The sequence below is a fragment of the Cryptotermes secundus genome, unplaced genomic scaffold, assembly GCF_002891405.2.
Source record: "Cryptotermes secundus unplaced genomic scaffold, Csec_1.0 scaffold40, whole genome shotgun sequence".
In the NCBI taxonomy this organism is placed as follows: Eukaryota; Metazoa; Arthropoda; class Insecta; order Blattodea; family Kalotermitidae; genus Cryptotermes; species Cryptotermes secundus.
The window spans coordinates 1,678,735-1,692,288 of NW_019730583.1; the positions used below are offsets into that span (position 1 = coordinate 1,678,735).

The 13,554-nt window shown below is 42.5% G+C and overlaps 1 protein-coding gene across 5 annotated transcripts in view; it reads left to right on the top strand.

Moving 5' to 3' along the window:
• Window positions 1–216: 216 nt before the first annotated feature.
• Window positions 217–13,554, top strand: part of LOC111866334 (potassium voltage-gated channel protein eag) — a 190,571-nt gene continuing 177,233 nt past the window's right edge. For all 5 annotated transcript variants that reach the window (XM_033752204.1, XM_033752205.1, XM_023855178.2 and 2 more), the window contains exons 1-2: window positions 217–925; window positions 12,790–13,355. In XM_033752204.1, the coding sequence (XP_033608095.1) occupies window positions 13,277–13,355 (79 nt within the window). In that variant the 5' untranslated portion in view covers window positions 217–925; window positions 12,790–13,276. The remainder of the gene's footprint in view (window positions 926–12,789; window positions 13,356–13,554) is intronic.

Below are 13,554 nucleotides of genomic sequence, written 5' to 3' on the forward strand. Positions count from 1 at the left end.
GCAGTCTGCTGCTGACAAATGCCACTGGGAACAGGAATTTTCTGTTTGCTGAGTAACAGTTACTCCGTGTTCATTCATACTCTCGTTAACAAGCGTGTGTTTGAGAGGAGGAAATCAGATGCAAGAGCTAGAGGCCGAAGAGTAAAGTTGATCATTCACCTTCATCGAAAGCCGAGGTTACGAATTCGCGGAGCTTTACATCATTTTCCCCCATTCGTGTCTTAGTGGCATGAGGCTTAATCACAGTGACTACTTCACTTCCTGCAATATGCCGTATTTGAATAATTGAAGTCTTCTACTCCATAGAAGGGTTGATACTGGAATGAAAAGTTGTACGGGTTGGAGGGGAGAGAGACGTCCTTGCTGGCTGTTCAGGGAATGACAGACGGGCGATCCATAACATTATAAGCATGCGCGTCTGCCTTTAGTGGAAACTGGTTGGCTGGGTTTGTTGGAGGGCAGCAGAGGATTTTTGGGGGATTTAAGGGATTGAAGGCCAGTGTATTTGTTCGGGTGTGTGAAAGTATGTATGTGTGTGGCCTGGAAGGGTAGGGAAAGGACATGTGCGCAGTATGATTCCATTGTTTGCCGTCGGTTCCTAGTGGCGCTGCAGTAGCTAAGTACTGAACAGATGAGGTCGATTTCTCGACCCGCTTTGACAGAAGCGACAATTCCGGTGGTGTGTTTCAGACTAGATGAATGTCTCCAAGCATGAGGACAGACAGGAGCGTGGGAGTAATCACGTGTATTGAACTGTGTTTGAATTAAGAAATAATGTAAGGCTCAGACATGCATTTTGAGCACTGTGACACTTAGAGCCTGACCGTGTGAAGTAAAATAATTGTTGTTAGCAGCAAAGTGAATGGCACCTGAAGTGTGTGCGAAGCCATGTTGCAGCGGGACCACAGCCAACATTGCATGCCGAGTGAGTATTTTTCAAACTGATTGCTTTTGTGCTAGTCAGTGCTGGCGTCACCTTACTGGCGTTTCCTTCATTCAGTTTTTATTGTGCTCGAATATACAGGTACCAATTTGACAGGTCATCGTTTTGACTTGACTATTTATACCAGTTACTTCGAACCACCGAGCGGATTGCCTTAGAGATTACATTCTAGAGTCGTATTCTTGTGGTCCTTAGTTCGAATCTCTAACGGGAAATCGACGATCTTGAATGAGATTTTTACTGATTCCCTTCAGTCACTCCAGCAAATAACCCCAGGATATTATTTCGATTAGGACACGGCCGTTCTCTTCCAAATAATTTCCAGTTCATCAGTCATCTTACCAGTCAACCTTTCTCCCCCCCCCCTTGGCACTACAGCCCCAGTGGGCCTAGGCCTACCTCCATGAACTCCGTTCACTTCGGTTTTTCTAGATCTTACACATACGGTAGGACTCCTTGGGCGAGTGATCAGCTCGTCGCAAGGCCTCTACCTGTACACAAACACAGAAAAACGCACACAAACATCCATGCCCTGAGTGGGATTCGAACTCGCGATCTCGGTTTCCAAGCGAGCGAAGCCAGTGCATGCCTTAGACCGCTCGGCTACTGTGACCGGCACCACTCAACCGTATAGAGCCTAAATACTGACAGTATGGGAAAGAAATCCACAGAAATTACTATTAGAAGCCATGTTTCCTTCCATTAATGTTAATTGCTTCGCTGGTTCAAAGATAAAAAAGAAATTCGAGACAGAAATAATAAATCTGAGAGCTGAGATTCTCACGGCAGTGATTATGAAGACTAATATCTTTTGGGATCAAGCACCACGTATACTGGTAGGTATAAACTGAAGATGGAGGCAACACATTCCGTAAACTTCAGAAGTAATGGAGCTTGTTTTCCCACTACACAGACTTCAACTCTGCCGCAAATAATTTGAACCCTACTTACAGAGACTTATATTCCTATTGCACATATTTTCAGCCCTTCTACACAGACTTTCAGTGCTACAAGTCTTGTCTTGTTTATAATATAAGGACTTAATGTGACTTATCTCGCGGGTTTGCGTGGCTGAGTAGTGCGTAGATGGCCCCAAGATCGAATCTTACTCAAGTGAGAATTAAGTGTGAAATATTTTACACTCATCTTACTAATATCTTCATATTTTTATGTAAGCGTAGATGATATCCACGTTAAATTTGTTGGATATAACCTCAAATTTTCCAGCCATTTTCAAGTAAATAGTTGTTTCACAAGAATATTTCATATGTGCTTCTCTGTTAAATGTATGTTCATAATCCATCCTCATACAGAATTTAACATCCCTCCCTCCAGTGGTTAATTAATTATATCGTTATCAAACTCAGAGGTACTGTAAGAATTTTCGCATGTCGGCTAGTTGATGTTAACAGCATTTTTAGATCGTAAGTATACCGTCTGTAATACAACAATGACCTTATATAAAAGACACTAAAATATATTTAATACACTAAAAGTGCTTGTTAAATACTTTAAAATGTTACAATTATAAAAAACAAATCCGTCCAATGTGACTATTTCAGTTTTCTCACTCGATGATTCACTAGCCTTACATGTTTCGATCCATTTGGATCATCTTCAGAGGCACCAAACACTTTTTTGAAACCACTATCACAGCAGTTGTCAATCAAGTGAGAAAACTGAAATAGTCACATTAGACGGATTTGTCTTTTATAATTGTAACTGTTAGTGTGAGGGACCAAAATGAAACCAATCAAATTCACTTTAAAATGTCATTAAACTTAAATATTCATTCTTTGTTACAACATGTTTCGGCCACACGTGGACCATCATCAGGGCAACATTTTTTTGTTACAGCTTTCAAAAATATTTTCTAAAGCAAAGTTATACATTTTGGAAGACATATTAGGCTGTCATATACGATTTGAAGACATGTTGCGTTTCAATGCTGCCAGTGCCCTTTCGCAAGTTCATGCAAATGTTGGAAGTTTTTGTGGGCTCTAACAAACGGTGCCATTAGTTCAGACCACATAACGTCGAACAGAAGAATAACCGATGAGTAAAATGAGGAAACGATTGGGAAGGAAGCGATCGTATCCTGATCGGGGTACTATTTCGGCATTTTCGAGGAGGGGGTTAAAACCTGAATTGGGATATCCGGTGTTCAGGCCGGGATTTAGACCGAACACCGCCTGAATGCAAGTCCATAGCGTTGCCGCTAGGCCAAACTGCTCGGCGTATCTTTATTGATTATATGAAATCATAATATACAAGTGTGGGGTGTCCTCCGAAGGCGACTCTTCCATATCAATTTCCTCGAAAATCGGTCATTTGGTTCAGAAGTTTGAAGGACACGCGTATAGCACAGCGTTACCGTGAGCCTAGTCGCTATCCCACACAAAGGGGTGCAGTGTGATATAGATCTGTATGAACTTCTTTCTTTCAATGAAAATAATTCTCCATTATTACTTAAGGTGATCTGAAGGGCCGCGCCATAGCTCAAGCGGTTAGTCGTTGGCTTCCCACCGCCCGGGTTCGATCCCGGGTCTGGTCAAGTGGGATTTGTGGTGCACAAAGTGGCGCTAGGGCAGGTTTTCTCCGAGTACTTTGGTTTCCCATGCCAATCTTCATTCCACCAATTGTTCCACAATCACCCTCACCTATCATCTGGGGCTGGTACAATAGGCCAGAAGTGGCCGCAGTACAAGGGACTTAGTTCCACCCCACTAGCAATAAAAAATGGTTAAAAGTTAAGCATAATTTGAATTCCATAATAATTTTGTGTTTTATTTTTTACATAATTACCTTCACACACAGCACCATCTTCCGTAATTTGACACCGTGTAAATGTTTATCTGACGTCGTGGATTTCGATAGGTGTTTAAAAATACAGTAGGCTACTTTTCATAATTACATCCGAGGAAAATTCAAATTTAGCAGACGTGCAGTATGTTTTCAGTCGGTTATGAACTGAATTTTTAAATTTTTTTTGTATAAACTTTTAGCTGGATGAGAAATAACCGCTCAAAAATTTTCGGGAATTATTTAAAAGTATTGCGAAAACTCAAGAATTTTAACAAGAAATATATAGAAAATTTGATAAATAAGTACAGAAAAATTAATGGTGTGCATTATGCCCCCCCTGCCCGAATGAAAACACTATATTTATATGGGTCTTGAAATAATTGGGTAAAGAACTAGAACCATTCGAAGGTGTTCCGGCAACAGTAGAACTGTGGTTACGAAATTAACTTATGCTGGGCACAATTCTGAACTTCTGAAGAAAACTTGAGCTTAGAGTGGACAGTACGAATGGCTACTTCTCTCATATCGCTACCGCCTTCCCCATTCAACAGTGAAATACACAGTCACCATGTTGTTGGCTGCAGTAACAGAACTTCAGTTGCAAACGTAGCCTTAATGTTATATGACAGTACATATTGGGTTAAACATTGTCAGGAGAACGTTTTCAATAGCAAATGGGATCTCTTTCAAGAAATTAAACAATTCAGTGTTACGTTCCATTCACAGGAGGTAATAGTTGCTGTTAAGTTTGAAGTAGGTGCTCAAAATATTAGCCTTTCACGCCACACAAGCTTCGGCCTGAAGATGCATGGATTGACTGACGCGCTGAATATTTGCAGGAGTATTGCGAACAGCTGCAGACGTTCCTCTGCACTATCCACCGCTGAAGGGTACTCCGCATCACATAGATGTCCCCGAAGGAATATATCAAGGGGATTCATGTCTGGTGAACGGTCTGGCCAGGTTACTGGTCCCTACCTTCCTATTCATTGCCTAGTGAGGTAGTCTTAGGATAATTTCTGGTGGCGTAACTGAAATGTGCTGTGGCCCCCTTAATGCATGAACCACGCGCTTCCCCGCATATCGAGCGGGACGGTATCAAGAATCATAATGTGCTCCAAATTGTGTCGGTAAGCAACGTCATTGAGTCTATGAGACAAAGCATGCGAGCCTACGAAGTGTTGCCCCACAATACCTGCCCAAACGTTACTTGATGACTTCCGTTATTGAATTGCACTGTGTGGATCTGTGTCACTGCAGATGTGTCTGTTGCGGACATTAGTATGCCGTTCTTTGTGAAGTCTGCTTTGCCGGTGAATGGTACATGGCTGCTGAAGAAGGAATCGTCACTACATTGTCGAAGCAAACACCGGCAAAATTCTTGACTTGGGCTAAGATCAAGCAGACTTAGAGCTTGTACAGTTGCAGATAATACGGGTACGGCAAAGGTTGCAGGAGAACCCACCACATTGTTCTGCAAACAACATATGCGGCAGCTTGTATTCGATGAATGTTGGTACGGGAATTCTCTTCTATGCGTCACAGTATGCGCTCTTTCACATCAACTGCCCGTGCAGTCCACAGTCTTCCGTGTTCTCCTGCAGGTGGTCGGGTAAGCACCGGTCCCTCTGATGCGATGTGCAAGGGCGTGAATCGTGAAACATTTCGGAAGTATAGGTTGAGGATACCCCCATGTACAACCGAATTTCCTATCTTACGTTTGCCGGAACACATTCGAATGGCTACAGTCATTTACCGGAATACTTACGAGCCCATGTTTATGTAAAGTATTTGAATTGTTTTGGGCCATTGCACACATCCTCCAATTTTCTGTGCTGATTTCTGGGACGCTCTGTATGTACTCTCATTTCACATGTGATATGAAAACTTTCCTTACTCATCGAACGAAGCATCATTCATAAGGCAACTGTAAAAAGCAGGAGCACAGGTAAGGAATAACGTTCCTGCGTTCAAATGCCGGGCTGCTGGCAAGACTTTCCTTGATCTTCCTCGATCATAGAGCAAATGCTGAGTTATTACCCAACTTCCACGTTGCACGGCATGTTTCACATTGCCCCCACCCCGTCGATAATCAAAACTTCGCTCCAATGCAGCCCTTCCAACTTTAACATCAAAATTACGATCATACACAGTAAAGCGCTTACTCGTCTTTATCTTGTGCTTATAACGAAGTTCGGGCCGCGCCATAGCTCAAGCGGTTAGTCGCTGGCTTCCCATCGCGGCGGCTCGGGTTCGATCCCGGGTCTGGTCAAGGGGGACTTGTGGTGGACAAAGTAACGCAGGGGCAGGTTTTCTCCGAGTACTTCGGTTTCCCCTGCTAATCTTCATTCCACCAATTGCTCCACAATCACCCTCACCTATCATCTGGGGCTGGTACAATAGGCCAGAAGTGGCCGCAGTACAAGGGACTTAGTCCCACCCCCACTAACAATAAAAAAAATAAGTTCACTTCTATACCTTTACCTTCTTAACTACAACTTCCAGCTTTACGGATTATGCTGCCTAGCCTGTTCCTGTTCGGAATTAATTATGAATTGTGAATCTCGTAGACAGCCGATACAGCTCCCTGAAAGGTGCATCAGTCCGACGCAAGGCCGTTACCTACACAGGACAACACAGACACACATCCATACCTCCAATGCGATTCGAACCCACGATCCCAGTGTTTGAGCGGGAGAGGACATTTCTTGCTTTAGACCGCGGGGGCAATGTGATCGAGACCTTCTTCATTTCTTAACTTTTTTTTTTTTTCGCATTTAAACGTGCCGCCTCCTGAAAGACGAGAAGGCACTGCCTAAGAACTCTCAAAGCAAGGATATATTTCTTCTCCCCTCGTTGAATGTGGTGCTTATCACTGTCTCCCCCACTTTATACTCTCTCTCCCCCCTCTCCCCCTTCTTCAGGCCTCAAACTGTAAACAAAAGACTTTCGCTGCCACTCTAGACTGGAGAAACAAAACAGTTCGTTCTTCTCGGTTTCAAAAAATACTTCAAGTATTTTTCTTTTTTGATTTTCTAAAAACTGCGGACACTTTATTAGAATGTCGTGCAGGGAATTCAACCCAATTTCGTACATTACTTCCAACTCTGCACTTCGGCCTCTTCTGTGGACGGATCCTCTCAGCTTGTTCTCGTGCAACAGATTTCCGTGACATTCCGTCAAAATCAATAGGCAGAGAAAAATAAGTAAATAAATACAAATATATGTAAATATCTGAACACCCTTGCCATCCCCACTGAGGGCTCTGGCTGTGTTCCTTAGTGACAACACGCAAATGCCGGGACCACTTCCTTCCAAGTCCTTTCGAGTTCATCTGACATCCTCATACGCGATGCTGTATAGCCTACGTACTGACAGTGTTGTGTATAATGTAACCCGCAGAAGATGCGCTGCGTGTGACAGTTGACGTAACGAAAAAAGCAAGTAAATGATGTGATATCAATTTGAAGTGGATGATTTCAGTAAGAAAGACACTACTTTCTGTGTAACCTTCGCGCTATTCATTGTAAAACTCTAAAGGGTATACATCCTAGTCTTCTTGAAGCTATTGGAGATTTTTGTCCTTCCCAAGCGATAAGTGCATTGATACAACTGTAAATAGGCAACGGCCAATTTCTTCCATACTTTTCAGTTTGATAATCATCCCGCACTTAAAAACTTACATAATTAAGGACATCACAATATAAAACAAGCCTGAATAAAGTAGAATCGTTGAATGGTGGGGTAATGCGGCATCCGTTGTGAGGAATGTCTGTTGCTTTTCTTTTTGAACGATAAGGAGGTTGATGATTTGAAGCAGTGAGCTTCACTGATGTTGCGGAAGAGTATAATGAATTAACGGTCTTCATTAAATTTCATTAGCTGTGCGCAGTTACACAGAAGAAGAAGAAGAATTATTTTTTCCATTATTTAATGACCTTCTCTAGGCCTGTAGTAGCCGGAAGAGCGTAGCCGGTTTAGCGACTAGCTACGGGCTGGACGACCACATCGTTCGGACTGGCTCTGGGGTTCACTCAACCTCCTATCCAATGGGTACCGGGGGTAAAGTGGCAGGAGCGTGAAGCTTGCCACTCATCTCCAGCTAGTGCAGAGGCCAAGAAAATATGGTTCTATACATTCACTCCCCATACGCTTCTATTTTCAGGGTCGCGATGAATAGAGTGTATCTGAGTGTTCATGTATGACAGTGCTGCATGGCCTTATAGGTACGTGCTGCCTCCATCTTCAGGGTCGCGGTGAATAGAGAGTGTGTGTGAGTGTTCATGTATGACAGTGTTGTCATCAGCTCAGAAGTACGTGTTGCTTCTATCTTCAGGGTCGCGATGAATAGAATGAGTGTGTGTTCGTATATAGATTTTGATCCAAGAGACGCATGGAAGAAAGAGCGGGAACTGCGAAATTATCTTTCCGTCAGATCGGCTAACGAGGATACCGCCGCAAATTTCCACACGGCATGACCCACGACGGAGGACGTAAAGCAGCACTGTGCTTAGTGGGCACTTGAACGTGTGCCAGGCGTTGCTGTTGGTTTATTGGTGCATTCGGTGGCTCTAAAGCGCGCCGTATTTGGTAACATTTTCCTCTCTGCGTTCCTTGTTGTCTTGGATTGGGCATTCACCCCCCCCCCATTCCCCCGTAGGTCTCGACATGAATTCTGACTCATACTATGGGCACCTGAGGATGGTGAGAACATGTAGCTCCGGAACGTCGGCAACACTTCCGACATCCACACAGTGGAAAGACACAAAAGTAGAATTAGCTTACCATCTTCTGTTGCATGCACAGCAGCTTCGTAATATGCCGCTCTCAGATAACACGGTCTCTCGATGGATTGCTGATACATCAGAAGACTGAGAAGAAGAGCGGATTGAGAAGGCGAGACACAAAGGTTTCTCAATACAGATTGACGAAGCAACTGATTGTAGTGCAGTTGATCACTCGATAGCTTACATGCGATGTGTTGAAGGTACAACAGTAAATGAAGACATGCTTTTCTGCAAACCTATAAAAAGACGAGCAACTACAAAAGAACTCTTCAGAATTGTTGATGATTTCATGGAAGAAAACAGCATAAAGTGGTCAGACTATTGGAGTAGGCACAACTGCAGCTCGCGAAATGGCGGGAAACGAAGGACTAGAAAGATGCTCGCCAGAAGCAATGTGTACACACTGTATGATCGTTGTGAAGCACTTCCTACAAGGAATTATATGCAGACCTGAGTGGAGTGATGGATACAGTGATCACAACTGTCAACTCATACCTGTAACTATGAATAGTATTGTTTTGTGGGATTTGACGCAGTGTAGTCTGATAGACCGCTATCCGTTCACGATCTACCAGAATATACGCCATGACATCCCAGACTACAGTAATTATCACCTACAATGTAATTTTTCCGTAGGGTGAGAGACCGAATTTTGGTTTGAGAAATGAGTCATGTGAAAGATCATTGTGTGAACAGACATCACCAAGCTGCTATCCGTTGTTGAATTTCGTGCCCTGAACATATGAAGTCATGATGATGAATTATACAGATCTGAGTCCCCAGAATATCTGGGCGCTCTCATGCTGTCGACCTGCTTGCGCATGCTCTAGTTGTCTGGCGACCATTGGTTTTCGTCGCAGAACCATACAGAGTGTGTTTCGATCGGAGACGCTTCATAAATTATTCCTGTCGATCCTGTAAGATGAATAGCAAAGCAATGGCTAGCCGATGTTACGTCATGCCGGCGGACGTAACTTGGGAAAGGACTGTTACAGCCCGCCAAAGACCCGACTTTTTCTTTTAGACAAGGTTCCGTCTCACATACACAGATCTGTACTGTATTGTCTGCAGATGTCACATACACGAGGAAACCCGAAACATATGGGCCCATTCAGTGTGATATTCTTTATTCTCAGTACAAAATTTGAGCTCATTATGACAATGAATTGTCGAGCTCTAATATGTTGCATGAACGTAAATTATATAGTAAGTCACGAATTAACGAAGAGTCTTTTGTTTCAGTGTATCGAGTCTATTCTGTGAGTACTGATAACATATTCTTTTGGATATATATGAAGTTTAGTGTACCATATAAGAAGATGGTTAACGGTGGACTGATTCTACGCGATTTTCATGGGAAATGGCGTTAAAAGGTGAACTCGACGTATCATTTGATGCTATGTAGGACTGGCGAAGAATGCTGGAGAAAGCAGGGGAAGTTAATATTACGACATTTTATGTAACAAATAATTTGGCTCTTCGAAGAATTGACATTGAATTGAAATGACATTGCTGATGTTAGGATCCCATAAACAGGTCTTGTAATGGTTAACTTTAAGTATAGAAGACTACAGTTTTCTTGTACGTGAAAAAATTACTACATTTTATTCATTCATATGGAAAAATTAAATTAAATTCATAGCGAAGTAGTTTCATGTCGCTTCAAATAAATTGCTTCAAATTTCCATATTTACAATTCCTGGGGGCACACTGTATCGTAGTTGGTTGGGGCACTATGCTACAAGCCGGAATGTCGCGAATTCGATTCCCGATGAGGTAATTGGATTTTTCGATTGACGTAATCCTTCCAGTCGCAATATGGCCCTGAGGTGACACAACCTCTAACAGATATGAGTACAAGGAATCTTCCTGGACTGTAAAAGGTTCCGGCGCGTAAAGCTGACAACCTTACCACAATCTGAGTCGATTGTCTAGAAGATGTGTGAGCCTCCACGGCCTCTTACATGAGTAGCTTTACCTTTACCTTTTTACACAGTTTCTGAGATTATGAGACGCATGACTGCCTGTAGTATTATCACAGTGTTGCAAATGACACTTGCCTCTCTGCGCTATAAAATCATAATGGTGCTCTGTGGCATTGTGACAGGGCAGTACGCCCACATAAAATTTCTGAGTGTAATTAGAAATCCTCGTTAACAGCGCTATTTACATTTCAACACGGTACTATTTAATACAAATACGTATAAGCTAATTTAAAGTTACATTATTATTTTAGGCAGTTGCAAGTCTCGGAAGAAGTTTCTACTCCGATCTTCGGAATAGACACCCTGAAGGGGAGGTAGCAGTTTCATCTGATATGACGGTACCCTCTACCAGGCTACATGATGTCACATCTTCGCAAACAGCGATTCTGTGTTAATTTCTGTTTGAACCTGGGATCTCACGTAATACAGAATTTTTAAGGCTAAATTCAAGTGGATTATTAAGCAATTTAAAGATCCATAAACCGATAAAAAAAATTTGAAATAGACACGAAATCCCATATTTATTAGCATGCTCAATTTTATATAAGAATATGAAAGGTTGAGACCAAGCCGGTTGGCGTATCGGTAACTCTATAAAATTTTATTTGGAGGTTACCGGTTCCAATCTCGGACGAGATGCTTACTATCCTGCATCATATATTCATGGACTTCCTCAGACAGTACGTAGATCAGGCCACAGTCGCTTTTTTTCAAAATTCTTTCCAGCTCATTCATCCACTCTACGGTGTGCAGTCGGGATGGAAAAAATAGCATGAAGTAACGCACAGAAAAGATCTGTGACTGAAATGGCGCTCCCTCTGTCCACAGATTTGTGCAGCGACTGAGTCTGACCCATGAGTCGAGATGACAGTGTCATGCTGCAGAAAGCCTGGTGGCTATAACTGTCACCCTCAGTCTGTAGGCGGCAGGAAACCCTGTACCTACCCTGCAAAAGTTTCGCAATTCGAAAACCACACTCTTTTCTTTTATTGTCAAGAACTTTATTAAATCGCAGTAAGGACGTGTCATTGCATCTGCTAGCATCATCTAGTTTCTACGCCGATTGCGCTTATAACTTCAAGACACTACATAAAACCCACATACATGATAAAATGAAATATCACTTACAGCCTAAGTGGGTTCTAAACTTGATACGATCGCCCTCGATTTCCGCCCAAGGGAAGAGTTAGATCTCTGAGCAGTAAGAGGTTTCGTTTTATCCCGTAGGAATAAGTAAGATATGAACACTCGGCCATTTCTAGATCCTTTTTACGTCCCTCATCGTAGCTGGAATTCTTAGTGTATTGAATTTGGCGCAGGTATTCTGTTTTAGAAACTTCCTTAGCTCTTTTGCTGAGCGTTACAGAAAAGACGTCTAGAGAAGTTAGCGAAGTTCTTGCTTTCAAATATTGCTAGATATCTGTAGCTCCTGGAGGCAGTCCTTCTGTCGCTGAAACCGTAGATCCTAAATGCACTGGCGAATGATGAAAACCCCAAGGGAGGATACTGCTTGGGAGGCTTAGGCATAGATGGGAAAGTAATATTAGATAAGTTCTTAAAGAAAGAAAATACGTTGATGCGGGTTGAATTGTTCTGGCCCAAGACGCGGAGCAATGTTGAGCCTGTATGAACACAATGATGGACCTGTTGATAAAAGTTGGGAAATTTCTTGACCAGGTGAGCAGCTGTTTAATTCTGACGAAGGAAGAAGACGAGACTCTGATCCATGGAATTAAGTGAAAGCAGTCCGTCTTAAACTTGAAACTGCTGGCTGGAATTTTTCGAGAACGTGATATGAAACATTACTCCATAATTATTCGAAGGAGCGCAATATACATAGCTTCTCTTATCCGCGATTTTGCATATCCGTGGTTTTGTTTCAGTATCACTAGGAGCATCATTTTCATACCCGTATACACTGTAGACGCTGTATTAGCGAGGTAATGGCAACTTACGACGACAGTAGACAAATCTTTGACTGGGACTGCCATTCGCTATCTGCCGGCTGAATTCATTAAAATGGTAGGGAATTTTGAGGCTGCAACAATTAATTTCATGGAACATTATATTTTTCTAGAGCTGACAGTCCTTCGTCTGCTCAAGAATTTATCCTAGCCTTGTGGAACTGAAAATTTCTTTATCGTGCTCACAGGACCCTGCCACTGGATCATACCTGGAATTGATTTACATTAGTTAGAACCCTATCACCCTGTCTGTTAATCTAAAATCAATATCTAATTTGATAATGTCATATTTTTGTGTTCTGCAGATTTCTTCACGACCTTATCGCCTCCATCTTCATCACAATGGAACGTGAGAGTGACGATAGGTGAGTCACCTGCGGCAGTCATTAAGAAGGAGACAGTTCCGAAGTTCATCCCTGCCAAACAAAATCTTCGCGATGTTCTTACGTCGACAGCAACACTTGGATTGTGGCTAGCACGTAACAAATGATAGTTGCAAGTAGAACTGACATCATGTAACATTCCAGCGCACTGATATTCCTGGGTAGGAATCTGGGACTCACCGCGCGTTGCTTCTCGAATGAAAGTATTGAAGTGTTTATGAGCGATGTAATTTTATTCATATAAGATGATGTCGTCTATTAGTCCGGGATTTCCATTAGCAAAAGTGATAAATACAACAATTAAATCTGCAGTTAAGACTTCCGTGTAATGCCACGACGCCCTCTGTGATCGAGTGCCTCATAAATTTGACGAAGACGACGCTGGTAGCAGTGTGACGCCATCGTCAGCATGCCGGGTGGACGCCGAGGGCTTGTTGCTCCACAAAACACATTTCTGGAGAATATCATCCGCCGCTCCAGCTCACAGCGTAAGTACAGTTTCGAGAATTAGTTTCGTGCCTTTATAAAACATTTTGTAATACGAAATTCGCTTGAAAGTAAGTTAAAAATGATGTGTAACGGAAAGGCAACATATTGATCACATGTTACATTGTTGGTGATCTGTTGTTTAACTGTACTTATAGAAGTATTTCGTGTTACAGGTTTTGATAAAATGGGAGAACAGTT